The sequence below is a fragment of the Thamnophis sirtalis genome, unplaced genomic scaffold (assembly GCF_051295495.1).
Source record: "Thamnophis sirtalis isolate CommonGarterSnake01/CBP01778 unplaced genomic scaffold, rThaSir2_p1.2 scaffold_4, whole genome shotgun sequence".
Classification (NCBI taxonomy): domain Eukaryota; kingdom Metazoa; phylum Chordata; class Lepidosauria; order Squamata; family Natricidae; genus Thamnophis; species Thamnophis sirtalis.
This window is the reverse complement of record NW_028261384.1, coordinates 117,516,514-117,543,676: the sequence shown is the minus strand read 5'-3', so window position 1 is coordinate 117,543,676 and position 27,163 is coordinate 117,516,514. Positions and strand designations below refer to the sequence as shown.

General features: G+C 40.3%; 1 protein-coding gene across 2 annotated transcripts; it reads right to left on the bottom strand.

Moving 5' to 3' along the window:
• Window positions 1–209: 209 nt before the first annotated feature.
• Window positions 210–25,514, bottom strand: LENG8 (leukocyte receptor cluster member 8). 2 transcript variants are annotated; one of them, XM_014065777.2, is made up of 15 exons: window positions 24,605–25,514; window positions 20,945–21,122; window positions 20,330–20,431; window positions 18,490–18,600; window positions 16,944–17,268; window positions 15,494–15,668; window positions 13,274–13,459; window positions 12,398–12,715; window positions 11,155–11,283; window positions 9,832–10,120; window positions 8,259–8,360; window positions 6,879–6,947; window positions 4,743–4,872; window positions 3,918–4,125; window positions 210–1,934 (listed from the first exon to the last, which is right to left on the bottom strand). In XM_014065777.2, the coding sequence occupies exons 1-15, from the start codon at window positions 24,640–24,642 to the stop codon at window positions 1,772–1,774; spliced, it is 2,523 nt and encodes an 840-aa protein (XP_013921252.2). In that variant the 5' UTR covers window positions 24,643–25,514; the 3' UTR covers window positions 210–1,771. The 2 variants fall into 2 exon arrangements, with proteins under 2 accessions (XP_013921252.2, XP_087570003.1); XM_087713877.1 differs by having other exon boundaries at window positions 15,494–15,614.
• Between the last annotated feature and the right edge of the window lie 1,649 nt (window positions 25,515–27,163).

Sequence of the window (27,163 nt, the reverse complement as noted above, 5' to 3'; positions counted from 1 at the left end):
CCTTGAGGGGCATCAAAATTTCTAATCTGGTCATACGAAGCTCCCAAGTAGATTTATCATAACCATGACTGGTTGCTAGTCAACCAGTCGTAAGTCAAGGACCACTTGTATAAGCAGAAATAGACAACGGTCACCCTTCAGAATCTTAAGAGTCACTGCTGCCTCTGATCTCTGTTAGACTTTGAACACCACCACGCGGAAGCAGATGCTGCTGTTTTAAAAAACTGACTTTTAATCAAATGGAAGAAAATTCAGGTTTCTGAAAAGGAAAAAGGAATCTTTGAAAAATCCAGCCCAAGCCAAAATATCCCAAAATTACACATGTTCAAAAACAAAAAGAAAGAGGTGTTAGAGCAGAGGAGAACAGAGGGGAAGAAGGGATTATGAGAAGCTAAAGAGACTAAGAGTGGGGAAGAGGGTGGGAGAAAGAAAACAACAGAAAAAATTATTGGACAATCTTTCAAAACAAAACTGAAATAATGTGACGAGAGAAAAGTGAAAATGGGTGGTGCATTTTAAAGTTTACCTGTAAAGGACTGAGGACAGAGGGAGAAAAAAATAAATTAAAAAAACTTAGCATGACAACTCCAGAACACAATAGAAGAGGAGACTGTGAAGATCATCTTGTTTGTTGATCTGATTTCACAGCTGCGCACCATGCCTTCTCTGGATTTGCTTTGTTTGTCGTGGCCACATCCTTGTGGGGTTTTGTTAACAAAGAAGTCTCTCACATTCTCCTTTGCGTAGGAAAAAAGTCTTTGAACTGGTAGGAAATATGTGAAGACAGATTTTGCTTTGCTCTTTCCCCCTCAGGCTGTTTTTGTGTTCGACCGGAGAGGTGGCATCTCTCAAGCTTTTTCATAGCCAGGCCGTAGCTCGGAAGAGGAAAAAACTGAGACAGTGTTAGTTTTTGAGGAGCATAATAAAGAACACAAAATGTGCACGCAAAACCTGAATTTTTCATCTTCAGAGGAAACGGTTAAATTCATCATTATAAAAGTAGAAAAACATGGGATTTTTTTTTCTCTTAAGAAACAAAGAATTTGCCTAGTATTATTTACAACTTGTAGCTTCTGTACAAAACCATATTTCATATATATTCACATCTAGCCATATGCGCTCATGTACCGGTGCCTTTTTCAGATCTGCCAAGTGGAATAAAACAGCGCCTGGTGAGACTTTTACCAAAAAATAATAATTAAAAATAAATTAAGAGGGCTTGCTCTGTGGCTTAGGGAGAAGATCTTCTAGCTTCCTGAATCCTTAGGACAATGAAGAGATGGCAACACCCAGGGCAGCAATTTCCATCATCTCCCACAATTAATCCACAGATTTCCAACTTTTTATCCTGGCAATTTCGGACTATGGGGGAAGAGAGACAGGGGCTCTAGCAACTCATGGATCTTGACATGAGAGGAAGGGGGCGGGGAGGAACAGATGATTGTAAATGGTGCAGAACTATTCTTCCCTGAAATCTCCTTTCCCTGTTGCTGGCAAACCCCCAAGACTCCTTAGACCGAACTCTCTGCTCTTCTGCTTCCGGTGATCTCAGATGCCATCTGATGTCCGTGGATCTTACCCTCTTCTATCCAAGTGTGTTGTGGACAGCGGGCGAAGCAGCAGAGCAAGTCCCAGCTTGCCCACAGCGGCCAACTGTTATCTGATTTTATATACATATATACACGCACAAACACAGACATATATATATATCTATATATGTACATGTTAAAAACAGGCTAGAACAGGGCAGTGGGTTTTTGTTTTTCTGCTTTCAGAAATTGGCCAGGACCGCCAAGCTCTGCTTGCAGTCAATCTTGGTGGCGTCTGGACTAGTGTACACAAGGGACAGAGCTGCAAGGAAAGCTTGGCACTCCTCCTCGCTCTCGAAGGCCAGCTCTGACACAACGTAGGAGACCGGAAGCACCGGGCGGAAACTGAGGGAGATAAAAAAAGACACTGGTGAATGGGAAAGGGTAGCATATGAGAAACTGACAAGCAGCACATCCTGCTGGTGTGTGGCTCTTTACCTTTAGTTTACCCTGGCAATAGGTGGAAACAAAGTCAACCCGTCTTTCAAGTTTTTTCACTTCAGTATTTCAACTGACCTCGGAATTTCAGCAGGGAGGACATACTTATGGAAGGATGGACCTGCATATTATATGCTGCTTGCAGGCTTGCCAGATATTGGTTGGTCACTGAGGGAAAAGGGCTGGACCAGACAGACTTCTGGTAAGAGTTCAGGCGTTTTCTTATGTTGAAAAGGGGAGAAATGGAACTACTCGGAGGCTTTGAGTATCTCCACCACTGCCACATCTCACAAAAATGAGAGATTTTGAGTTTAAACTGCCTTCTACCTATTGGAGTGGTTCTGAAACATGAATGGGGAGGGGGGGGGAGAAGTACTCTTTACAACAACTCAAGATGAACAGATTGGGATGCTTGAGAATGGAAGCTGGCATACAATGTCTAGTAGATACCTTTTTTTTTTTAAGGTAGTTTGCTGAGATTTGTTTTCTTGGTATGTTTGCTGATCATGGTGCCGGTGTAATACAGTGTGATGTGCTTTTTAAAAATAATAGGTTAGCCAACCAAATCAAAAGAAGCATTGTGAGGGGTTGAAAGGGACCCTTGCTCATCATTAGAGAGCAGGAGACTCAGAAAAAGGAAACGATGATGTCTCTTCAAGACAATAGGGACAGCAATATAGAAAATAAATAAAAGTTGTGCCTCCATTGTAGAAAAATAACCCTGCAACAGACATCACTTTCTATGGCATTCTTGTTGGTGGCTAAGACTAATTTTTTGGAAAGCAGGACAGTGTATGGAAGAATACTATGTGAGCAATTAACACTTATTATTTAGAGCAAATTCAATTCTTCCTGCCTCCCTGTTCACTAATTATTCACTACCAGAGACAAGCATACAAAATAACAGATTTTATCTTTTTATCATTCACCAAACATTTTGCTCCTATGCCCTGGCCACTTCTTGCTCCCATGCTACGGTTTCTTTCTGCACCAAAGCTACCTTGATCCAATCACCGGGGATCATCTCTACAGCAGGGTCAATCATCAGTAAATCACCTCTTCTCACTGTCTCCCTATTTTATCTACCCAAAATGTGGGACTGGAAAAAAACAAAAAGGAGAGCTACAAATGGAGATATTGCCTCCTAACTGAAGACTGCGAGAGAACCAGGATGAATATTTAAAGCATAAAACGAAAGAGCAAAGTATAAACCACAAAGGCAATCTGGGATCTACTCTGATTCTTCCCACAACCCTGTATTTCCAGTTTGACTTTCCTTTGTCTAGTGGCTTATTTTACTATTTGATTTATATCTCACCTTTATTTGTGAAACTCAAGCCAGCGTATGCAATGCTCCCACCTCCTATTCTCCCTATAAGCACAAACCTGTGAGGGGATGTGGGCCAAGAGACTTCCCAATCACCTGCCATTCCTAAAGGAGGACTAGAACCCACAACCTGCCAGTTTCTAGCTCATCCCCTAAACCACCTATCATCACCAAACTGCAGCCATTTCTTAAATGAACATTGTTTTCTAGATTCACATTTCAGAGTCAAAGATTTCTGCAAAAAAAAAATGTTTTCTATCCAAGCAAACTAACAAAGTTCTAGCGACCTGGTTATGAGAGACAGCCAATCCAGTTTATAATTAAACATCCTAAATACTTGCCTAACTAGGCCGCAGCTACTGTACTTACCTGCCCAGGGCTTAGACACCTTTCTTGAAGTTGCTGGAAAGAGTACACCATTTGACCCACTTTTTACTACTGGACACTATTCTGCCCCCTTACCAGACATTGCAACAAAGGTGGAGTGGGAGTGGGAAAGGAGTGTGCAGGTGTGTGGCATTCCCCTCCCATTTCAACCCGAGGACAGGTTCAGCTTCACATACGTTTTGATCATGGCTTTGAGGGCCGTTTTCCTCTCTCGTTCAGCAAACTTGTCAATGAGGTAGCCAGACATGCAAGGGGCCTGACGGTACAGACAGAAGAAACGGTGGTAATTGGAGAGGGCCCAGGCAGCTCGCAAGGCAAGGGCATGTGCCACACAAGGGTCCGTTTTCAACTCCTTTGTCAGGTATGCCAGCTCAGTTGTGATGTCTACAGGAGAGAGAAAGGCAAGTCACCCCAAAAGTCTCATGAAATAACCCATTTCTCACTTACAGGTATTCTCCAACTTATGACCACTCATTTAGCAACTATTCAAAGTTATGATAGTACGGGGGGGGGGGAGAGCAAATTATGACTAGTCTTTGCACATGCAAAGCATCGCTGTGGTTACATGATCATGACCGGAATGCTTTGCAACTGACTCACCTTTATGACAGTTGCAGTTTGTCATTCCAGAGTCACATGATCATCATTTGCAACCTTCCCAGTCAGCTTCAAAAAAGAAAAATAAATGGGGAAGCCAGCAGGGAAGGTTGAAAATTGAGATCAGGTGATATCTTGCTTAATGACTGCTTAACAATTTAATTTTAAGTCTCCTAAAATGACTGATACCAGCTATTACGGGAAAAATGTTTTGAGGAAGAGATATGGAGTCTGGGAGAATCTGTACAACTGCTTGGGTTAAACAGGCAAAGATCACAACCTGGCCAAAAGATTTATTAAGAGTGTATGTCAGAAATTCTTCACAACAGGAAGGATTCCCAGATGTTGAAGTAAATTCAAAGACTACCCTCAAAAATCTATCTCCCAGCAGGCCCACTACGCACCTCCAGAGTTCTTGGTAAAAATGTAATAGAGAATACGATAAGCAGTGAATTCTCCAACATTTCCTGGAAGATTCTCAGCATAAAGAGACTTCAACTGTGTCTGGCACTGGTTGAATTCCTCATGATCACCCTGGAAAAGATAAATCATCATTACGGAAAATATTTAAGGTGTCTCACATCAGAACTTTTGTTAGAGTACAATCTCAAATTGAGCAAGTCTGAGCTTTCTGGAAAAGTTTGTTAAACTAGGAAAGTTAGAAAGAAAAAAGAAGACTATCACCAGCTAGGACTCAATGATAGTATCAGGTCCCCATAGATCCCTATAGGAATGCTGCCATTTTGGCAAGAGGGAGGGGCGGGCGGTGATATTTTATGATGTTCCCTAGTTCTGCTCTTTCCTTCAATGTATCTTCCTGGGAATGGGGGTGGGTGGGAGGGATGAACCTGGGGCCATCGGTTTTGTCTGGGTTCCTGAGAACAACTTGTCTTATTGCCTAAGAACAACTTCTAAGAACATCTTCTTATTGCTTTCTCCGCATAAGTTTTCACCACAACTTCACACCTGTGGACTGACTTACCTTGGAATGGACAGAGGGGAAAGTTTCTACAACTTTTAACCTAATGTTTTCCAACAGGAATTTTAGATCCTGCCTATTCTCCTTGCTAACACTAAAGGCTCCCCTTGTACATATGTGCTAGTTGTTCCCGACTCTAGGGGGTGGTACTCATTTCCATTTCAAAGCCAAAGAGCCAGCTTTGTCCGAAGACGTCTCCGTGGTCATGTGGCCAGCATGACTAAACACCAAAGATGCGCCAAACACTGTTACTTTCCCACCAAAGGTGGTTTCTTTTTTTCTACTTGCATTTTTATGTCCTTTCAAACTGCTAGATTGGCCAAAGCTGGGACAAGTAATGGGAGCTCACTGCATTACGCCGCATTAGGGATTTGAACTGTCGACCTTTTTGATTGACAAGCTCGGCATCTTAGCCACTGAGCCACTATGAACTAAGAGCTAATGGTACAGGTAGTCCTCAACTTACAACAATTCATTTAGTGACCGTTCGAAATTACAATGGCACTGCAAAAAATGATGACTGTTTTTCAGTTACAACTGTTTTGGCATCCCCATAGTCACATGATAAAAAACTCAAGAGGCTTGGCAACTTACAACTGCCGTGACCTGGGATCATGTGATCACATTTTGAGGTTTTTTGACATGGGGAAGCCAGGTTCACTTAACAACTATATCACTAACTTAACAATTGCAATGATTCAGTTAACAACTGTGGCAAGAAATGTCATAAAATGGGGCAAAATTCACTTAATGTTTCACTTAAGAGAAATTTTGGGGTCAACTGAGGTCTTAGTTGAGGATTACCTTTATATAATCAATAATTCAATCAAAATGTGAGCTAGACCAATTGGTTCTCTTGTATTACCATGTAGTTATGAGTAAAACATAAAAAGATAAAATGTATACTTTTTATGCTCTGCCAAATGTAGAAGGGGCTGCAATCTTTATGTCACGTTTATCTAATATTACACTATATCTATACTCCCTTGATCCAAGAGGAACACATTCACCATAAAGAAAAATCAAATATTTTCTACAATCCTTAAAGAATATGAATTGCCCAAATATTTTGGGGATAGGAAAGTGTACATGGTTAAAAAAAAAGGCAGGGAGATAAAGTTGTTGAATAGGACTTCCAAGTTATCCCTCTAGTCATTTTCCTATTTTGGAAATAGGAAATTAAAAGTGTATTTTCAAAATTTGCCCAAGAAAATAGATTTCCTAAAATCTAAACTAAAAACCAAGAGGGAATTGGCTCCTTCTAAATCAGATTTACCACTGTGTGGAAGTACCACATGATGTAAGATGACTACTTCAATATATTTATCCAGTTTGTGGGGTTAAATCATTTCAAATTCAAAACAGGGTGTTTCAATTTCAAAATGGTTCAAATGAGAACATTTTGCATGCTACTACATTCTTTCTTCCAAAGGGTATAGCTATATAATATTTATGTGAATAAGAAGTCAAATAGGGGAAAGATAGCAATTGATAAAAATGGAGTCAAATCTGGATCCATGGAGCATTATCTTATTAGAAGATTATACTAGGTAGGTCCTACCTTTTCCAGAGCTATCCTGGCATGGGTTTCATATACTTCCACAGTGAATTCTGCACGGATTCCTTGAACCTAAACAGAGCCAAGAGAGAGATTGCCAAGAATTCATATATTAGCTTGTGTGACTTGAAATTTCTACATACAGCAGAAGAAAGGAATTGGAATAGATATTCACTTAATGGCTACCACTATAGAGATTCACTTAATCACTACCACAATCAACTGTAAAATTGAGCCTGTCATATGGGTGATCCACTTTATAACCATCACAACTTAGGACTCTTAATGAGCAAGGCTCCATCACAATTGTAGCTCAAGAAAAACCCCTTTGATGATCCCCATTCAGATGTACATTAAGGGCAGACTGTGAATATCTTTTACTTCCAGGGGATATTCCAACTCTTATTTCTAAAATCTACTTAACCTTTTGCAATAGAAGGCAACAGTTGGTAATGGTGTAGGTGAACGGAGTAAGTTTTAAATTACTGCCCCACTAATGTCATATAGATGATAATCTATTTACAATTGGCTATATTTAACTAAACTAGCTATCAGGTAAATAGCAATAGCACTTATATTCCGCTTACATAGTGCTTTACAGCCTTCACTAAATCGTTTACAGAGTAGAAGGCTGAGTCAACCTTGAGCCTGGTGAGTCAACCTTGAACCTGGCTGAGTCAACCTTGAGCCTGGTGAGAATTGAACTGCCAAACTGCTGGGCAGCCGGTGATGAGCAGAAGTAGCCTGCAGTACTACATTCTAACCACTGCACCACCATGGTTCATAAAGAACCAGGGATCATTCTAACATTAAAAAATACAGTGTTTGTAGCTCATTCTCCTTTCATGGCATTAGAGTTAAACTCAGATATGTCATTAAGCATGTGTACATCAAAATTTAGAATGCATTCAGCTTCTGGATTCAGCAATTCAGCAATGTTTTAAATCTGGTAAAAAAAAATTCTATGGCATGCAAAAACTTGAAAACCTCCGATTAAAAAAATTACTGTCAAGACATTTTCTGACCTTTTTAAAAAAAAAAGAAGGGTGGGGGGATGACGACACAGGGATTGTTCCAGGTTGTCAAATTTTGCTTTTTCTATCAAAGATTACTCCAATTAGTGTATAAAGCTCTGCTCCAATTTAAAAACCCAATTCTTATTCTAAAGTAGCTGAAGTTCCTCTAACTTCTCCACCTACAAAATGACAACTAGCAACCAAATATATTAAGATACATTTTGGCCTAACTATCACGGTGATAGCCAGCATGAAGTGGCCACATGTGACTTAACATGGTTAAGTCTAATCATGGTCAAAAATTATAGCTTAGCATGCAAATTGTGATCATGACTTTCTGTCCCCACCAACGCCTGAACTGGCTTACTGTAAGGTCCTGGCGGATGGATTTCATCTGCTCGCAAGCATAGGCATAATCTTGCTTCTCTTTCCAGTGGGATTTTACTGCGGATAAGGATTTTTTAAGCACCTGGGGGAAAAGAGGGAAGCAGTTTAAAGATATCTGACAAACATTAAATGACTTCTAAAACAGCTCTGAATAAAACTGGACATAGCCCAGAAAACAGAGCCTTTAAAAAAAAAAAAGGACAAATGAAATATTTTGTACAGTCATAACTGCTGATGGAGGAATGATGACGCCAAGACTGTAGGAAGGCATAATTGATCTACTGGATTAGCCTGCACTTTCTGTCCAGGGAATATTCAACATGATTAACAGAACTTATATTTAACAGTTCTCCATCCTCCCACCCCAAAAGAACACACCCAGTTTGTCATTTCCTGCCTATTATTATTATTAATAATAATAATAATATTTTTAAAGTCAGTCTGCAATTTAGCAGACCAAGTTGGGAGGTGATTGCCCATCCACCTAACTTTAAAAGATGAATACTGTACAAAGCAATTCTGTAGAAGAGCAGTGTATGCTTGTTATAACCATAATAGGAGTAAAGGGATATATAAAGGAAGAGGAGGAAGAAGCAGATTTGCCCAGTCAGGTGTACAAGAATTGAGATAGTGTACTAAGACAGGATGAAGCGGTACCATTTCATCCTATCTTAGTTCACTATCTCAATTATTGTACATCTGACTGGGCAAATCTGCTTCTTCTTCCTCCTCCTCTTCCTTTCTTAGACTTTTTCACATCCTATGAGAGCTTATTTCCTTGAAACCAATCCAGAACTGTATAAAGCAGTGGTCCCCCAACCTTTCCAGCTTTCCGGACCAGTGGTGGCAGAGGGAGAGAGGGATTGGTTCCGTGCAAGTAGTGAGTGAATATGCATAGCTCCATTTAAGCAAGCAGCAGGGCGCCCACCGCTCCCACAAATGGAGCTTCACACACATGTGCATTCACCTGCTGATCACATAAATGGAATTACGTGCATGCACACTCGCCCGCCACTTGTGTGGCCCAGCTCCAGACAGCCATGCCACAGCCTGGGGATTGGGGACCCCTAGAATAAAGGACAGGTCGAAATAGAAAGCAGAAATAGAAGCAAAAACATGTAGTCCTCAACTTACAACTGTTAGTTTAGTGATGTTCAAAGTTACGATGACACTGAAAAAAGTAAGCTATGATCCTTTTTCACACTTATGACCATAGCGGCCTCCTCATGGTCATGTGATTTACATTCAGACACTTGGCAACTGGTTCATATTTATGACGGATGCAGGGTCCCGGGGTCATGTGGTCCCCCTTTGTGACTTTCTAACAAGCAAAGTTCATGGGAAAGTCAGATTCCCTTAACAATGGCGTTGCTAATTTAAAACTGCAGTGATTCACTTAATAAATCTGGCAAGAAAAGTTGTAAAAAGGGGCAAAACTCACTTAACAAATTTCTCACTTAGCAACATAAATTTTGGGCTCAACTGTGGTTGTTAAGTCGAGATCTACATGTACTAGCCAGGCTCTTTTTGCTTTCCCCTTGGTGGTTACTCACTGAGAGAGGCCGGACAGTGGAGGGGTCTGGAGCACAGGTGAGGCGCAGGTAATGCTTTGTGATGTCTTGGCAGGTGCCTACAATTTTCAACTCATTCCAGTCAAGGCCATCAGAGCCAAGAGGGTCCAGAGCATTGATCTGTAAGATAAGAGGTTCGAGACGCAGCTTTTTCGGATGAGCTCCGTGCTGGAAGCGTGCTGCCCTCCGTTCCTTCTTGAACTCCTTTTCAGGGTCTTCATAATCCATAGTGTTGCGTTTCCGATTTCGCTTGGGAGGACCTTGATCATGTCTAGATGGACAGAGAGAGAGAGAGATGAACTGGATGAGTTAGTAAGACCCTTATGTAATCTCCCATGAAATACTTACAAGTGCTCGTGCAAATGTTTTTATACCAATTACTGTAATCATAGATTATTACTGCTTTAATATCTCTGTTCACGGATTACAATTGAAACATAACATAAGCACTTCAAAGCATGAATGGATGTAGGACAATACAACAGGATATAGAAAAAAATGGGCAGAGATGGAGTCAAAAAGCTACAAGCAAAGCAACCATATCAAGAAATGCAATGAGCTAGAAAACTGAAAATTATGCCAAGAAGGTAGGAGGAACTTATGAGGTCTCTAAGAAAATGATTTGTTATCTGCAATCTAAAAAAACGAGACCAGAAATGTATAGAGAAGCTGGAGAAGTCCCAAGCCAATCAAAATCAGAAATGACTTTTTAAGAGCACATTTAAGCAATACACTTATTATACCTCTCCATAGATCTTTACAGCCCGCTCTGAGTGGTTTACAGAGTCAGCGTATTGCCCCCAACAATCTGGGTCTTCATTTTACCGACCTTTGAAGGATGGAAGGATGAGTCAACCTTGAGCTGGTCAAGATTGAACTCCTGGTTGTGGGCAGAGTCAGCCTCCAATACTGCATTCTGACCACTGAGCCATCACAGCTGCTCAGTATATATCTGTAGAGCCAAAACTGAAACTTCTGAAGAAATTTATGGTACCTCAAAGAAAAGCCACATCTGCTATACAAGTAATCGCACATGTCAGTGGGAAACAATAATAAAACTGGATTAACTCTGGGCTGGGCTTCACACTTGAATTGTCCAAATTCCCTAAGGCTCTTGCAGAGTAGCATGTGCCAAGGACTTTATGCGTAACAGTCCTGGATACAGCACTGCTGATTGCTGCTTCCTCTGAGGGCCAGACAAAAACTAAAAAATTCTTACAATCACTCTTACAAGTTCTACTTCCAAATTCCCTATTAGCAACCAGCAATCACATCGAAGGAAGGCCCTCTCCCCATGCAACTTGCCTTTTTCCTCGCTGTGTTCTCATCCGTCCTCTATCCATGTGGCCTCCCCGCCCTCGGTTTTTCTGAGCATTCCGCCGGCCACCCAGGCGACACTCATTTCCAGAATAGGAGCTGTCAGAATCTGAATCGCTATATAAAGATGAAGAAAATATTTACCTTTGGCTGTTATGTTAAACTCAAAGCCTGGTGTTGTTGCAAAAAGCCCCCCCCCCCCCTTGCAAAAAAAGCTCAATAAAATGAACAGTATTATTGGTGCTGTAAAGGAACCAGTTTCCACAAAAGATAGTTCTCAACTTAACAAGTTTGTTTAGTGATCATTTGAAGTTACAAAGGCACTGCAAAAAGTGAGTTATGACCTTTTCACTCCTATGACCGTTGCAGCATCCCCATGGTCACACAATCAAAATTCAGACATTTGACAACCATTTACCACAGCTGCTTTCCAGACTCAGATCTCCTTTTGCAACAACTGTTACTAATTTAATAACTGCAACATTTCACTTCACAAATGTGGCAAGAAAAGTCAGTAAAATGGCACAAAACTCACTTAACCAATTTTGTACTTAGCAATTAATTTTGGCTCAATTGTGCTTGTCAGTTGAGGACTACTTGTAGTCTTGGTTTGTAACTTAAAAAAAAAAACAACAGAAGATTCTACTCTAGTTTAATAGGCATGTCCTTACCAAACAGGTGAAGTTGGTCACTGGGACCAGAGGTTTAGTAAGTTCCCTGAGGATGAGCTCCAGTTTCACAAATCCGAAAGCTTCCAAGACTTACCGTATTTTTCAGACAATAAGATGCACTCCCCGCCCCCCCAAAAAGTGGGTGGTTGTGTCTGTGTGTCTTATAGAGCTAATATTGCCTGGGGATGGAGTGGGTGCAGTGCCAATCAGCTATTCTAGGCAGTGGGGATTGCTGCTGCCTATCACCACTGCCTGTTCAAACAAACAGGCCGCGGAAGCAATTTTTTCCCCTTGTTTTCCTCCTCTAAAGCTAATGTGTATCTTATAGTCCAGAAAATATGATAAATCTCTGGTGCTGGTAACCAACTCAGATTGGATTCTGCAAAATTATTCTGGGACACATATATTTTGCCTTCATTTATCAGGTGGCATTATAATCACCGTAGCTGGGAACACATATGCAGGGAATGAAGTGATAGCTCCAACATAGAACCAATGGAACTGCACGATCCAAGATAACGGTTACAAATATATTCTATTCTTTGACCTCCATTGTTTACCTTCTTCGGAAGTGGCGACTGGGAGATCGGGATGATGACCGTGACCTAGAACGTGAATCAACACTTGAGGATGAACTGTTTTCCTTCATGAAAACATTGCGGTTTCCAAATTTGGTGGGGAAGGCATTCCCACGAATCCGACCAGTCCCAGCTCCTCCGCTACCTCCCCCTCGCTGGGGCTGAGAATTGCCCCCACCACTCCTCTGCTGCTGTTGAGCAAGACTTGACTGCACAGAGGCACGTGGTGGGTGCAGAGAAGACACTTCCCAGCGCTGCTGTTTTTTCTTGGGGCTTTCAGCCAAGTTGTCTCGGCCCAAGCTGTAGAAGGAATAACAGATCTGCTGAATCTTAGGAAATGAGCAAGCTGCTCACCATGGCAATTAGATCATGCATTCATTATATGCACGCTCAACTCTAAAACACACACCAGTTAAAAAAGTGGAACATATTTGTGACCTAACTCGACTAGATGCAATCAAGTCTAGTAGCCTTATTTGCCTCTTAAGGAAAATCCTTAAAAAAATAGAAATCTTCGTTTCTGGCAAAAATGCCCATTTCGGACAACGTATTTGTTGAAATAAATAAAAGTCAGTTACGTTTTGACCCACTTAATGACTGGCACAACTTCTGACCATAAATCAGAGCTCAATCATGGTCATAAGTGGAGGACTACCTTTATTAAAATCGCCAATAAGTGACCATCTTTATCGCTCTCTTGGTGATCACTATCTTTTTGCCTCTTCTTGTCTTAAAATAATACTATCAGGAGGGACATGCATACAAAGCACTGAGCTAATTTGGCTTAATTTATGCACCAATAAAAAGATCAAATGCTCTCCAAATCCTGTGTCACCCTCTGCCTGCAAAGCTACGCACCCAGGCAATGGTTCCCTGCTCCAGTCAATGGTATAGGCAGTGCCATCCTGTAGCCTGGCCTGAAGGACCTCTTTAAGCAGCTTCTCTGTGCGGTCTTTGTCCTCCTCTGACTCACAAGCTGTGAAGCAGCGCTGGACATACTCTTTCATGTCCTGTGGCCAATCTTCAGGCTTACCTGTGGAAGAACTATATGGAAAAAGAAAACATTAAAATAGCAAGGTTCCACTAATATGTTTATTTAACTGCAATCCATACTTTAGAAATGGTTAAGATTAGTTGAAAAGAAGCTAAACAGTTTGCAAATCATGAATGAAAGCTTAACTATCTCAAGTATGCAGCTTGTTCTATTCCATCTCATTTTTTAAGCACAGAATGCTCCACTTTTAAACATTTGCATACTTTCTCATTGGCCCATTTGTTCCTGGTTATATTGTAACATGACAAGTCATAAGCAAATTGGCTGAGATTCAACCACCAATCTAAATAACTCTCCTAGGGCCTTACAAGGTATTACCGGTACAAGGTATGACCTCTATTGAGCCCAAAATTTCTATTGCCAAGTAAGATAGTTGTTAATTGTTTCCTTAATTTTACTACCTTTCTTGCCACAGTTGTTAAGCGAATCACTGTAGTTGTTACGTTAGAAAGGTGGTTGTTAAGCAAATCTGGCTTCCCCATTGACTTTGCTTGTCTGAAGATCAGAAAAAGTAATCACATGACCCCGGGATCATGCAACCATTACAGTTGCCAAGTGGCTGTTTTTGATCACATGACTATGGGGGATGCTGAAAGAGTCAGAAGTGTGAAAAGTGGTCAGAAGTCACTTTTTTCAGTATTGCTGTAACTCTGGTCACTACACAAATGGTTGTAAGTCGAGGACTCCCTGTATTTCTTAACCAACAAACACAATTGCCATGAACCCTGACTCTTAGCATCCAAACATGCGGGCATGGCAGCACTGATTTTCCTGCTTCTGTCCTCTTGACATTACTCCTTCCCTTCCAGTGCATCACAACCTATCTAATGAGAAAGAGGCATCCTTCAAAAGGCTACTGTCACATTATCACAATCATTCCCCTGGATGTGAGGGATGCTCTTATACAATTTTCAAACATCCTCACAGCACCCGCACATGGCTTTATTCCATACTTGTACTTTTCACTTAGCTAGCTGCTAAGTGACCATTCAGAATTACAACAGATGCCCAAAAGGAGCAACCTAAGTATGGAATTCCGACAGCAGAATCCCAGCCACATCACTATAATCTGAGTGTTTGGCAAACGGCTCACTCTTATGGCTGGTTGCAGGATTCAAAGTGACCATGGTTTACAATGTCATATGCTGGTTTTCCAGCAAAACTGTTCACAGGGAATACATCGAGTAGCTTTTTTGAGCACTACATTCACTTCACAAGCACTGCATAAAAGTAAAAGTGTCAGTCATGTGGATGCCTCCAACTTACAACCATCGTGACTTACGAAGGAAATTCTGAGCTTCGCTATGGTCGTATGTTGAGAATTACTCGATGGATCACCTGGTGGTATCAACTATGACCCTTACACTCCATAAAACACTGGAAAAGGCTGTACTTCCTAATATCCCTCAACGAGAACACATAATTTCCATAGCAACTTCATCATATCTGAAGCACCACCACTTTGTGTAAAATATATTTCACGCAAAATATGTCCGAAAATCACCCAGCTAAGATGACCCAAGGATGGGTTATATGCTAACATACTATGATAACCCAAAGAAAAAGCACCAGTATTTTGAGGCTTCCCCTAACCACTTGGCTGGCACAAGTTCGGATTGTGATGCAGCAATCCCTAGCGCACTTTTAAATAAATTTCCAATGAGCAGAATCCGATATATTTTATTTACATTATATTTATATTATTCAGACTCTAAAAGCTCTAGGAATGAGAAACAGCAAGTGATTGCTTCCCAATAGAATTTTCCCCCAAGTCTGGGATTTGCCCAGTGCTTCATCTGAATTCTTTCATTTTACTAAAGCACGATAAACTCTCTATTCAAAGACAAAGAAACAAGAAGGGAGGAAAGTTTTTAGGACATTCCCACACCAAATTATTATCAATTTTGGCCCTCTAGCCTGATTTTAATATTGCTTAAACCCCAAGATGTAAACTGCATGGAGTTACCTGGGTCATTTGGGCTGCAAAATAAATAAACAAATGAGAAAATAGGAAAGTTGCAAACCTGTGATTGTGACGTTTCTCTGAATTCTGCTGGGAGGCAAAGTTTGGATGTTGCTGCTGCTGCTGCTGCTGCGGCTGCTGCTGTTGCTGCTGCTCCCCAGAGCCGAAGTTCTGATTTGTTACTACAAAAGGACGTTTTGGAAGATTGAATTTTAGACCACCAGAACCAGGCGCTTCTGTTTATAAAAATAAAGAGAATCCATAGGTGTGTATATGCATGCATAATTAAAAAAAAAATCTTTCCAGACTATAGCCTATCTCTGCCTCTCTAAATTTACAGATAATCTTCCCCTGAAGAGAAGCAGAGGCACGGAAGATTATTTTAACGGATTTCAATACTCCCAAAATTGGGAACAGCATATGTGAGGAAGCAGCTGTATGCATTTACAAATGCCCCTATGACAGTACCAAGAGCACTTTTGTGCATTTTCAAAAACATTAAAGGATGATATAAGGTACCATTTCCATTTCAAGCCATACATAACTCTTGCTAAAACTCTTGCTACAAAGGCAAGAACCTAGTCTTAGCACCAACAAAATGGCCTGAATCCAGAGAGCTTCTCACATGAATGAAAGGTTTTCCACTTGCCCACTGAAATGCATAAATTCATACCAAACTCCTATTCAATTATATCCTCCTTTATCAATTTATTCATCAGCTTTTCTCTATTCCCGTTCTTAATGCTGAGCTAACAATAACAACAAAATCATGATTTTTGAATCTGGCATTTTGCTGCTTGAATTTGACAACATATTCTTGGAGATATACTAAGATGCATAAGGCTATTTATGTCTTGCAGGATATCCACTACATCCTCAGGGGACTAAAATGTCAGCAGCAGGGAAGCCCCAATCATGATGCCCGTTTCCCAAAGCCCAAATAAGATTTCTAAGTTCAGTAAAGTAGATAGAACCTTTTGCACCACTGTCCAACAGAAATGAGGGGGGACTGTGTATGCACACTGCCAACAATTACTCTTTTAATCCATACCAAAAACATGATGTGAATCTAATGTGGTTTAATATCCCTTCTCGAAGAGTCAGTAATTCTTTAAAAGATGGGTATTATTTATTCTGCATTAGAGAACATTCTCGATTTGACAGGTGAGCTACATTTGTTAAAAATGGCTTGGCAACTCCTTCTATAGGCTCAATCCAACAAATGAATGAAAACTCCTTTTTGAGTATGACACAGGAAGCTAAGCATTTCAGAGGCATTCCTCTTCCCATCTCCCTGTATGCTAATAAATCTCAAAGCAGAAATTATTTCATTAAAGCAAATGCCAGTTTCAACTATGCCAAACAGAATGGCATAACACCAGAAGCCGGAAATAATGCTTCCTCCAGCTACTGACAACTCCCCTTCCAAGTAACAAAGTCCCTGAAAATGCTTTGCCTTCCTTTTCTGAAGGCCTATCCAGGCCCCTCCACCTCTACTCCCGGAAGCTCACGTTTCATGCGATTCCACAGCTGCTGTCCTTTCTTGGGCTTGGCTGCTTCCTGGTAAGAATGCTGCTGTTGCTGCTGCTGCTGCTGCTGCTGCTGCTGGTTATAGGAGGCACTTGACTGGTTTGACTGAGAGGAGTGCAACCCTCCAGCAGGACCACCCTGCTGCTGCTGCTGCTGCTGCTGCCCCCCAGGGCCCATGGGTTGGTTGCTATGCTGTGAAGGGTGGTTGGAATGCTGCATAGAGGACTGTGGCGGATTAGAGATTTGCATTTGCTGAGACTGGCTTGAGTACGACATCCCTCCGTCTTCCATGCCTGGGACTGGAGGCTAGACAAAGGAGATTTGTGCCATTATTACCTCTGCCAGTCCCATTTTTAAAAACAGTTAAAAGCAGAGAGCTTACGGTGGAGTTGGGGAGCTAATTTAAACCCTCTCTCTTTCATGTAAGTTGATATAAAGATGAACTTCTGTACTGTTAACACTAAAAACCCCATCTATCAGATACAATGGCTGGGGACAAGAGAAATACAATACAATGCCCTGAGGATCACAAACTCTTCCACGTGTTTACTCAAAGAGTTTACTTCTTTCTCCAAAACCAAAGATTATTTTAAAGTCCTGCTTTTATTATTTTTATAAACAGCTCAAGGTAGCAAATCATCTATTTTATTCACAACCACCGAGATTGTACTGAGAGAGGCCCAAGGTGGCTTAATCAGCTTTCGTGCCCGACGTTGTACTAGAACTCCATCTCCTGGTTTTCAAGCCAGCACCTTAACCTCTTGACCAAACTGGTCCTCATTTTTCATAATTCCAAAGTGTCTGCTCTCTGCCATTAGTGCAAGAAGAAATGAGAAACCAAACTGGCGACACAGGATTAGAATGCAGTATTGCAGGTTAATTCTGCTCACAGCCTGGACTTTGATCCCAACAGACTCAAGGTTGACTCAGCTTTCCATCCTTCTGAGGTCAGTAAATGATTGTTAGAGGCAACATACTGGCATTTTAAACTGCCCAGAGTGCTATAAAGTGCTATTGGGGCATTATTGGGGTGATATATAAGTCTAAGTGCTATTCGTATTGCATTGCTTTGTTTAGCTTCTGGATTCACAAGCTTGTTTTTATATGTTATTATCTTCCATTAGACTTCATTAACTATTGCACCATTGTCAGATGCTGCTGAAGCAACAGAATTGAGAAGGCAAATTATATTCGCATATTGTACAGTATACAATTGTCTGTGCTCATCAATTGCATGCACCAAGATGGCATTACAACCAGAAAATCTGCTCATCAATTGCTCTCACAGAGCTAGTATTACAGCCAGAAACCTTTAGGAAAGTACCAGAAAAATCTAATCATCTCACTACTTGGCTATCTCTTCTTAATAAGGTAGTACTGAGAATTTCTGAGATGAATTTTGAACCTTTTGTGATTGGATTTGTGTATTTACAGTATATCCTTACCCCACTCCCCCATAAATAGGGGATTTCTTCTATTTCTTAAAATAGAAGAAAAGCAGTATTTAAATAAAGTGAAATATATTACCTGGCTCATACTCCCTTGATGCTGCCCAGGAACTGGTGGCTGTTGGGTTGTTGGGGAATAAGACCCTGAAACACCATATTGCCCAGAACCATATCCAGAGTAAACATTTTGCTGGGAAGGTAAATTATGGATTCAGATCAGTGAAGGGATACTATACACAATATGCAATATATAATTTTTGTTTAAAAGCAGAAGCTAATTGGGTTTCTTGCCTGGATTCCATTTAGTGAATTTCTGATATTTCTGAAATCCTGGCCTCTCTTTGTACAACCTTTATGAAACTTCTGCATTTGTCTCATATATGTACAGTACAGTCCTGTGCTTAAGCCATTTCCCGCACTCTTTTGTGAGCAGCTTTTTTCACAAGTTTATAACTTCTACTCTGTGACTTAATTGATTCTTAGAACCCTTTGCCCCCCCGCAAGGCTGCCTGAAATTGGCAAGACCTGAATCAGTTACATACCCAAGAATTTGCCCCCTAAGTCTCCCTCTAGGAAACAGCAGGAACTAGTGCATTCCTCCCAATGTGTATTCCCCATTGTGTGCCTGTATTCCAAGGGGTGGGGGAGGAAGGAAAAGGTTCATTCCATGAAGTGATATCCTTGCGATTTGGGGTTACCCAGCAGGACTCCCCCCCCCCAATATACTCAGGGTCAATTTCTGAATAAACATTTGCTAATAGACTTGTTGCCATACTGGTATCTTTTTTTGGTGTTCCCATTCTTTGGGATCCATCCTGCAAATCCTAAACTATTCAAATGCGTGCTCTTGAAAAATCTCTTTTTTCGTCATTAAAAACAAAAAGCGAGGAAATGTAGGGTTATTAAAATGCTCATCTGGATGGTTTTTGGAACTGCCCTTACATGTAATTGCAAACTTCAACAATTCTTTGCTTGCAGTGTTCCCAAGCATGTACAAGGACACAGGATGAAACAATGTATAACCTGTAATATTTGCTGCTTTGAATGTATAACATTTGATTCTTTCATTGTGTGTGAAAACATGCATATTCCCATGAACACCAATGATGTAATTACTAACAATTACTGTACCTTGGAGATTTGTTAACCAATAATGAAATAACACGCAAAGTAGGTGAGAACTGAGAAACTAAGAAACTATATAAATCATGTCTGATGCTCAATAAAGGGCTGTTGATTCTGCTATCCAGGGATTGGTTTCTTTTCCCTCATCCTCAGCCTTCAGGAACAAATGCAACATTTTGGCACACAAATAAGTGCCAAGGAGGATCTATTTGCTTTCATCACATTATATGACCACTTTGGGATCGTTCTATTAAAAATGTAGAGTTGCATAGCTGAATTTTCTCTGGAAAATTCTGCCTTGCCTCATTTATTCTACAGTAGTACACAGGTAGTCCTCAACTTATGACAACTGAGCCCAAAATTTATGTTGCTAGGTGAGACATTTGTTAAGCGAGTTTTGCCCCATTTAGGACCTTTTCTTGCCACATTTGTTAAGTGAATCGCTGCAGTTGTTAAATTAGTAACATCACTGTTAAGTGAATCTGGCTTTCCCACTGACTTTGCTTGTCACAAAAGGTGATCACATTTCCCTGGTACACTGCAACAGTGATAAATATGAACCAGTTCTCAAGCATTAGAATATAAATCACATGATCTTGGGGATGCTGCAATGGTCATTAGTGTGAAAAATGGTCAGTGCCGTTGTAACTTCAAACAATCATTAAACGAACTGTTATAAGTTGAGGACTACTTGTATTCTACTTTTAAAGACTTGAATCCCTCTCCAGCATCCTAGTTTAAGACATTCTAAAGGGACCTTATAAAGTTAGCCAAAGCCAAATGCTATTACTTACCATAGGATAATAGTAATTATAAGGGTAGAGATAATTGTATTGTTGATACCACTGGTAGTATTGCTGTTGCTGCTGCAGGGATTCCCCTTGCTGTGCTGAGTACTGTAAAAATAGAAGTGTGTCATGAACTTATCAAAATGCTTCCACCCACTACTATAAAGTGAAAATAAGAGAACTTGTGTAACAAGTTCAAACCTTTTCCTCTGATTGATTTCAGAATGGCAGATCCTGTGGCAGACCAGTGCTTTAAAACTCCCAAAATGCAGATTCTAAAACCGTTTCAGAATACAGAAGTTCTCCTCTTTTTACATAGTCCCCAATTAAAAAAACAGTGTGTTCCATCATCTCCAAGAGATACATCAATAGAATACTGGCATTAACTTCATTCATTTCCAGATTCCCCACTTAAGACTTTCCTCAGAATACAGATTTTGAACAGAATTTGGTTTCTTATTGATTCTGAAATTCCAGGTTATCAATAAACAAAATGAAGTAAATTTTAATCCCACTTTAAATGACCAAGGCTGATTCAAGCAATTTTATGTTTTCAAATTATAAATTTAAGACACAAACAGTAACGCAAGCACATTTAAAGAATCAATGGCTCCCTCTTACCTGTGCGTTAGCTTGGCCATTGGTGGCCCCTTTACTGTTGCCAGAAGCAGCTGCAGCATTGGCCTTGCTAATATTAGCCAGTGCTTGCCGAGCCTTCTCCCATTCGGGGTTCTCATGCATTGGGCCTTCCATCCCGTTTTCTCTGGTGCTTGCAGTACCCAAGTTGTACTGTGAAACCCTATAAAATAGAAGATAAAATAGATGAAAAAGAAAAAAGAAATTTGCTAAGACTTTTATTCCCATTATCATTGAAACCACATAGGATCTTCAACTTTCAGATGTGTTTGTCTTCAGTTTTTCAGAACTCACTGCCCAAGAGTTTGAATAAGAACAGCTAGTAAATTTAATTTGAACTCAGATTCAGTCTAATTGAGCATTGTTTTTCAGTTCCTGAGTCATCACAGAAAATCCATCTACATAAACACCAGCTATTATGACTTTAGAGTTGCTAAAGAATAGTTTCAAACCAGGTCGAGAAAAAAGTGATGCAGGAAGAGATTCTGTTTCATTAGCTTCACATGATTACAAGAGTAAAAATTACCAAAGATGTTATGCTTCTCTGCTCATGGACCTTAGCCAATATATAATGCCAACTCAATTATATCTGTCAATCCAGAATCTATGTTTTACTTCCATTTTTTATGTCAGTTTCTAATTCCACCTTGAAATAAGATTAACAAGCTCATACATCTATGTAGACTATTATCTGCCCATCTATTTGCATTCAAAATATTTAACATTTATAACCTCTTTACTTTATTCTCCATATAGTATACTTCAAATTAATTAATTGTGAAACCAGCTTTCAGATTAATAAATTTCTGACAGTTCAATTATCAATTCTAGTCACAATGAAAGTTTTCGTAAGTGTATACATTACAGGTACTCGACTTACAACCATTCATTTAGTGACTATTTAAAGTTAAACGGCAAGGAAAAAAGTGATTTATCATTGTTTTTCTATATTTACGACCATTTCAGTTTCCCTGTGGTCACATGATCAAAAATTGAGCCCTTAGCAACCGGCATGTATTTATTATGGGATCATATGATCACCTTTTGTGATCTTCTGAGAAGCAAAATCCACGAGGAAGCCAGATTCACTTAACATCCTCATTACTAGATCAACAACTGCAGTGATTCATTTAACAACTGTCACAAGAAAAGTTTTAAAATGGAGCAATGTTCACTTAACAATGATCTTGCTTAGCAATAGAAATTTTGTAGTTGTAAGTTGAAATTACCTATGTAAACTTTTTTACCCAAGCTGTCATTACTCTTTTCCTACATTAGGCACTAGGATATTACACTGAAACTCCCAGTATCAGTCATCATACTGTCTGCTATTGGAAGGCCAGACACTGCCCACTTGTGACTCAAAAACCTTGTGAAAAATGACATTACAGTATATTCCTGTTTACTTCATTTTTATGATGCATTCTCAGGTACGTCAGAAAAAAATATTTTTTTTAATGAGACAAAGTACTTAGTACTTTTAGATTATTTCTAGAACACAACCAGTTGCATATTCCACCGATCCAGAATTCTGGGATTTTAACCTCATCTTAAATGAGCAACATACTTTTCCTGCCAGCAAGAATGAAGTGCCTTCTGTGCTGTTTAGTATTATGCACTAAGAAATTTGACTTCTCCCATTAGCAAAATGTGTTTAGTCACTCCAACTGGCAAGCATAAGCAGTTTTGCTCAACTAATACCGGCATACTTTTTTTTTAGTTTCACAATTCGCCCCCTTTACAACATAGGTTATGGTAAGTCTGTCAGGTGGCACAAGATACTGGATTTTGTTTTTTAAGAATTAGAATTTTTATTCATATATGTGGCAATGCTACAAAAATTAGTTTCACATTTAATATTAAGAATCTGAAAAAGGTTCTTTTTATATATATGTTGAGAGCCTGCCCCCTTATTATGTTCTGGTGATAGGAGTAAGGAGTTAAGAGAATTAGCTTAATGCTTAGCTGCCTTATAATCAAATTCTCAGGACAGCTCACAATAAAAATAAGAACAAATTAAAGCTGCCTATATATCACAAAAAAGTAGAAAAATAAAATTATCAATAATCATGCATTTTACTAAGACAAAATGACAACAAAATTTCAACATTATTTGCCCAAGAATTGATTTTTATCAAGTAATGAATGAGCCAAAACCAATACTCACCCACATCTGATGGCTAAAAGAGTTATTTAACCTATCCTTCTACCATGATATCTTGATGGTCAACTATGCAAGACCTATAAGCTTGTGATATCATCAGCATTATGATGTCATAAGCAGAATGTTAATTTCAACTTGAATCAAGTTTAACAAAGTGGTTTTGCTTTGAATTTTGTTACAAAATACTGCTTTTTAAATTAATACAAATACATTGTTTCCATTCCTTGTCAAAAAACTCAAAATCAAATAATTCTCACGAAATCACTCTTTGAAGATATGAACACCTTTAGCTAAGATACATTAATTCAGAAAGCTGTTGTAATTAATCTTTATTGATGAGATTTTTTTTACTTTATATGGTCTGTTATTTCCAATATCTAATTTATAAAGTCCTAAAATATTTTATGTAACTTTAATTATTTACGTATTTAAAAATCCACATTGTCTAACCCAAATCCAAGGAAGTGCATTAGTTTTAAAGCAGGGGTGTCAAACTCGCAATCTGAATGCAGCACATGCTTGCCACGCCCATCACTGGTTTAGCGAGGGGGGGGGAAGTTGTGATATGTCATGTTGATGATGTGTCATCACGAGTTTGACACCCATGTTTTATAGTGTTTTATAACAGAAACCAAAAGAGTTATCTTCAGGGAACATGTTTATCTTTTAACATGCAAAACGCAGTTAACCTCTAGAAAAGTTAGATCAGCTCTATAGGTTAGCAGTAACTAAAATATAAGGTTAGATAACAATAAAAAAGCAAATCCAAATTGCTTACAGAAATGAGATGATCTGAAAAATTTGAAAGAAATTACACTAATTTTTTCCCCAAAAAACCTTATAAACAAGTCTGAAAGCAAAACTTTTTAAAAAAAGAGCTAAATTGAAACCCAGACTAATCATTCCTGATTAGTGTAACAAAATTTACTGCATTTACTAAAGATACTGCAATGATTATCCCTTTTACCTCAAACCTCTTACCCTTGAGAATTTCGTAGGAGTTCCTATCAAAAAAGTCAACATGTCACAATTTAATAGCCTTGCCGTCCCATAATTACAAACAGATGCAGTTGCTTTTCTTCCCTCTCTCTCAGTTTTAAGTTTGACTGTGATATTATCAGTTGTAGGTTGGAATCCTCACTTTAGAGATACAGAAGAAAAATCCAATACCTAGTATCTTTCAATTCAGAAGTGAATAATTTGTATTTCAAAAGATGTTGCTGTCCCAGCAGCCATTACAGCAGGTGGGAGTTGGTCCATCAACATCTAGACTTGTTGCCTATCTTTAATTACAACATGGAAAGAGGATAATGTGCTTTTAAAAACAAACACCCACTTAAAAAACAGTACATCACTTCACATAAACAATGCCAAGTTATAAGGCTTTGCTAGTAGACATATTTTAAATCGGCTCAGCCGTACCCAAATCTTAATTCTCCCCTTCATCACAAGCTGAAATTAAAATAAAAGTGTGCAATCACCATTCTGAAGAATGCTGGTCCCCTATATTGGCAGCCATAATCTAATTTGTGGAAGACAGCAGCTGTAGGTATGGAATGGTTGCAAATCCACAGCCTGGCAAGGTGTCTTTTCTTCCTTCTTCCACAAGTAGAGGCCAAAGAAAGGAAATTAACCAGGGAACAGGCACATCTCAAGATCGTGGGTACACCTGTATAGCACACCTCCTGATGCCCCTTTTAATCATAGGGCAAGCCAAGCGCTCAAGAGCCTCGGGAACTTCAGATTTCTCAACTAGTAAGTCAAGGGACCCTCTCTTCCAGCTTTTTCAACAAAGCGAGATGCTATGTAGTATCACCCCGCGTCCCCCCCCTGGGTTTTATATTCTTTGTGCTCCCCCCCCGTTTGTAATTACATCACACCTGAGGCCCTTCTGTAGTGTAACATACTCTCCCCGCTGTCTGAGGCATTAAAGGCTAAGATTCCCCCACCCTCGGGGTCCAAAAGCTTCACCCACAACTCTCTTCCTTGGCAGCAGACCCCGCCGCCCACCCTTCCCTGCTACCCCCTCTCAGCGCCCCGAAAAAAAGACTCCCACCAGAAATTACTCGCTCGGTGCCTGCATACCACAGGCACCCCCTGCACGAGCTGCCCTCGGCCTTTTCCCCCGCGCGGCACTTACTCCGGCAGTCTCACTGCCCTCGCCCACCCACTCCCCACTTCTTCCTCCTCCGGCCCTCAGCCTAACGGAAGGAGCGACGGGCCACCCGCTCAAAGCCCCGGCCGCCTCGCCCCCCGTGGCAAAAGAAGGCCACGTCCTGGCGCCACAGTCCGAAGCAGCCCCGCAGATTTCGTCAGCTCGAGTACGGAGCAGAGGAGCCCTAGCGCTTCCCAAAATGGCGCCCGCTGACTCTTCCCTTCCTCTCCCCAGTCTCAGCTACCAGACTCCTTCCTTCCGGTTGTCCCCCGGAAGCGATGAGCGCGAGGGCGGTGAAAGGGAGGACGTCGGCGTGCGTGGTGACGTTACGCCCCGCGACCGACGTTTCGCGGAGCTTCCTCACGTGGTTTGTTCCGGTGGGTGGGATATTACCTTCAGAAGCTTAGAACTACAACTCCCATGACCCTGCAGGTTTCATTTAAGTCCAACCTGAGGGTCTGTAGAGATTCAGTCATCTAATAGATCATGGTTGTTTCAAAGCAAATGTGCTTGTTCAGAAGGCAACTGGACTATCTGGTTTTTTTTTCTTTTGAAGGCAAGAAAGTCCAGTTGCCTCCCAAATAAGCACCTTTGCATCAACCTGAGGGGATCCACTACAGGATGTTATCTCAGGACATGGGAGATGCAGGTTGCAACCGCCATCCATCTCAGTGTCTTTGGACCGTTCGTTTTCTTGTATCCTAATTTACCTTACTCGAGGTCCCCTGTCTTGAAGATCCAGAAGAAAGACAAAACAACACACATGAAATAAAGAAGGAAACTTTCTGTCCCGCATCCTTTATCTTTTACCAGCTATGTAACTTTAATAGCTGGGCAAAAGAAAATTTGGATAGTTGGGCTTCTTTTTCCATTAATATTATGATTTTTTTTGTGGTTTTGTTTCTGAAATGTGTCAGGCAAGGATGAAAGATTGCACTGCTGCAAATTCCATTTCCTAATGTAAAGACTACTATGCCCTTTTGGAAAATAATTATCCCTTCCCCTCCCTTTTTTTTTTCCTTTTTACAATTTCCCCACCCAAAATAGAATAATTATTTTGTAGCATGACCAACTTTTACTAGCTCTTGGTCAAAACAACTGACTTCTGATGTGTTGGCTTCTGTACCATCTAACTGGCCCTGGATCCATCTGCAGCACTCCATGCTCCATTTCTAGGGTGACATGACAGCAGAATTCCAGTATTTGAGGGACTGCCACAAATAATAGGGAATCAACTTATCTTTCAAAGCGCCAGAAGGCAGGGCAATAAGCAATTGAATTGAATTGAATTGAATTTATTGCACTTATATGCCGCCCTTTGCCCCGGAGGGGACTCAGGGCGGTTCACAATCCAAGTCAGGGAAGGGGATACAGATAAGGGATAAAAGACAAACAAAACAATACACAATTTAAAAGCACACAATAACCATACAATTCGAGGGGAGGGGGGCAATGAATAGAAACTAATCAAGGAGAGAAGCAACGTGGAAAGAGAAACTTTTTAACAGTGAGAACAAAACCGGTAAAACAGTGTGCCTTCAAAGTTGTGGGTACTTAATAACTGGAGGTTTTTAAGAAGAGACTGGACATCCCTTTGTCTGAAATGATATAGGGTTTACTGCCAGAGCTGGGGATTGGACTAGAAGACGTCCAAGCCCCCCTTCCAACGCTATTATTATTTTATGTTATTTTATATAGGAAAAAGTCTGAAACCTGAACTCATTCGCTGTAGGAATGGAAAAGTATATATTGCTCAAATGGACCTGTTATAAGTATACTTTTACGGGTGTTTTAACTGAAAACCATTCTTGGAGCAAAAGTGGGCTGAATCATGAGATTTAAATGTAATGCTGGAAGTGCTTCAATATGGCTGCCCAGTGCTGCT

Coding starts and splice junctions, on each gene's coding strand:
- LENG8 (XM_014065777.2), bottom strand. CDS start 24,642: ATGGCTGCCAATATAGGGGACCAGCATTCTTCAGAATG. Junction 18,601..20,329: donor ATAATTACTATTATCCTATG/GTAAGTAATAGC, acceptor TTACCTTCCCAG/CAAAATGTTTACTCTGGATA. Junction 10,121..11,154: donor AGAACACAGCGAGGAAAAAG/GCAAGTTGCATG, acceptor CTGTCCATCTAG/ACATGATCAAGGTCCTCCCA.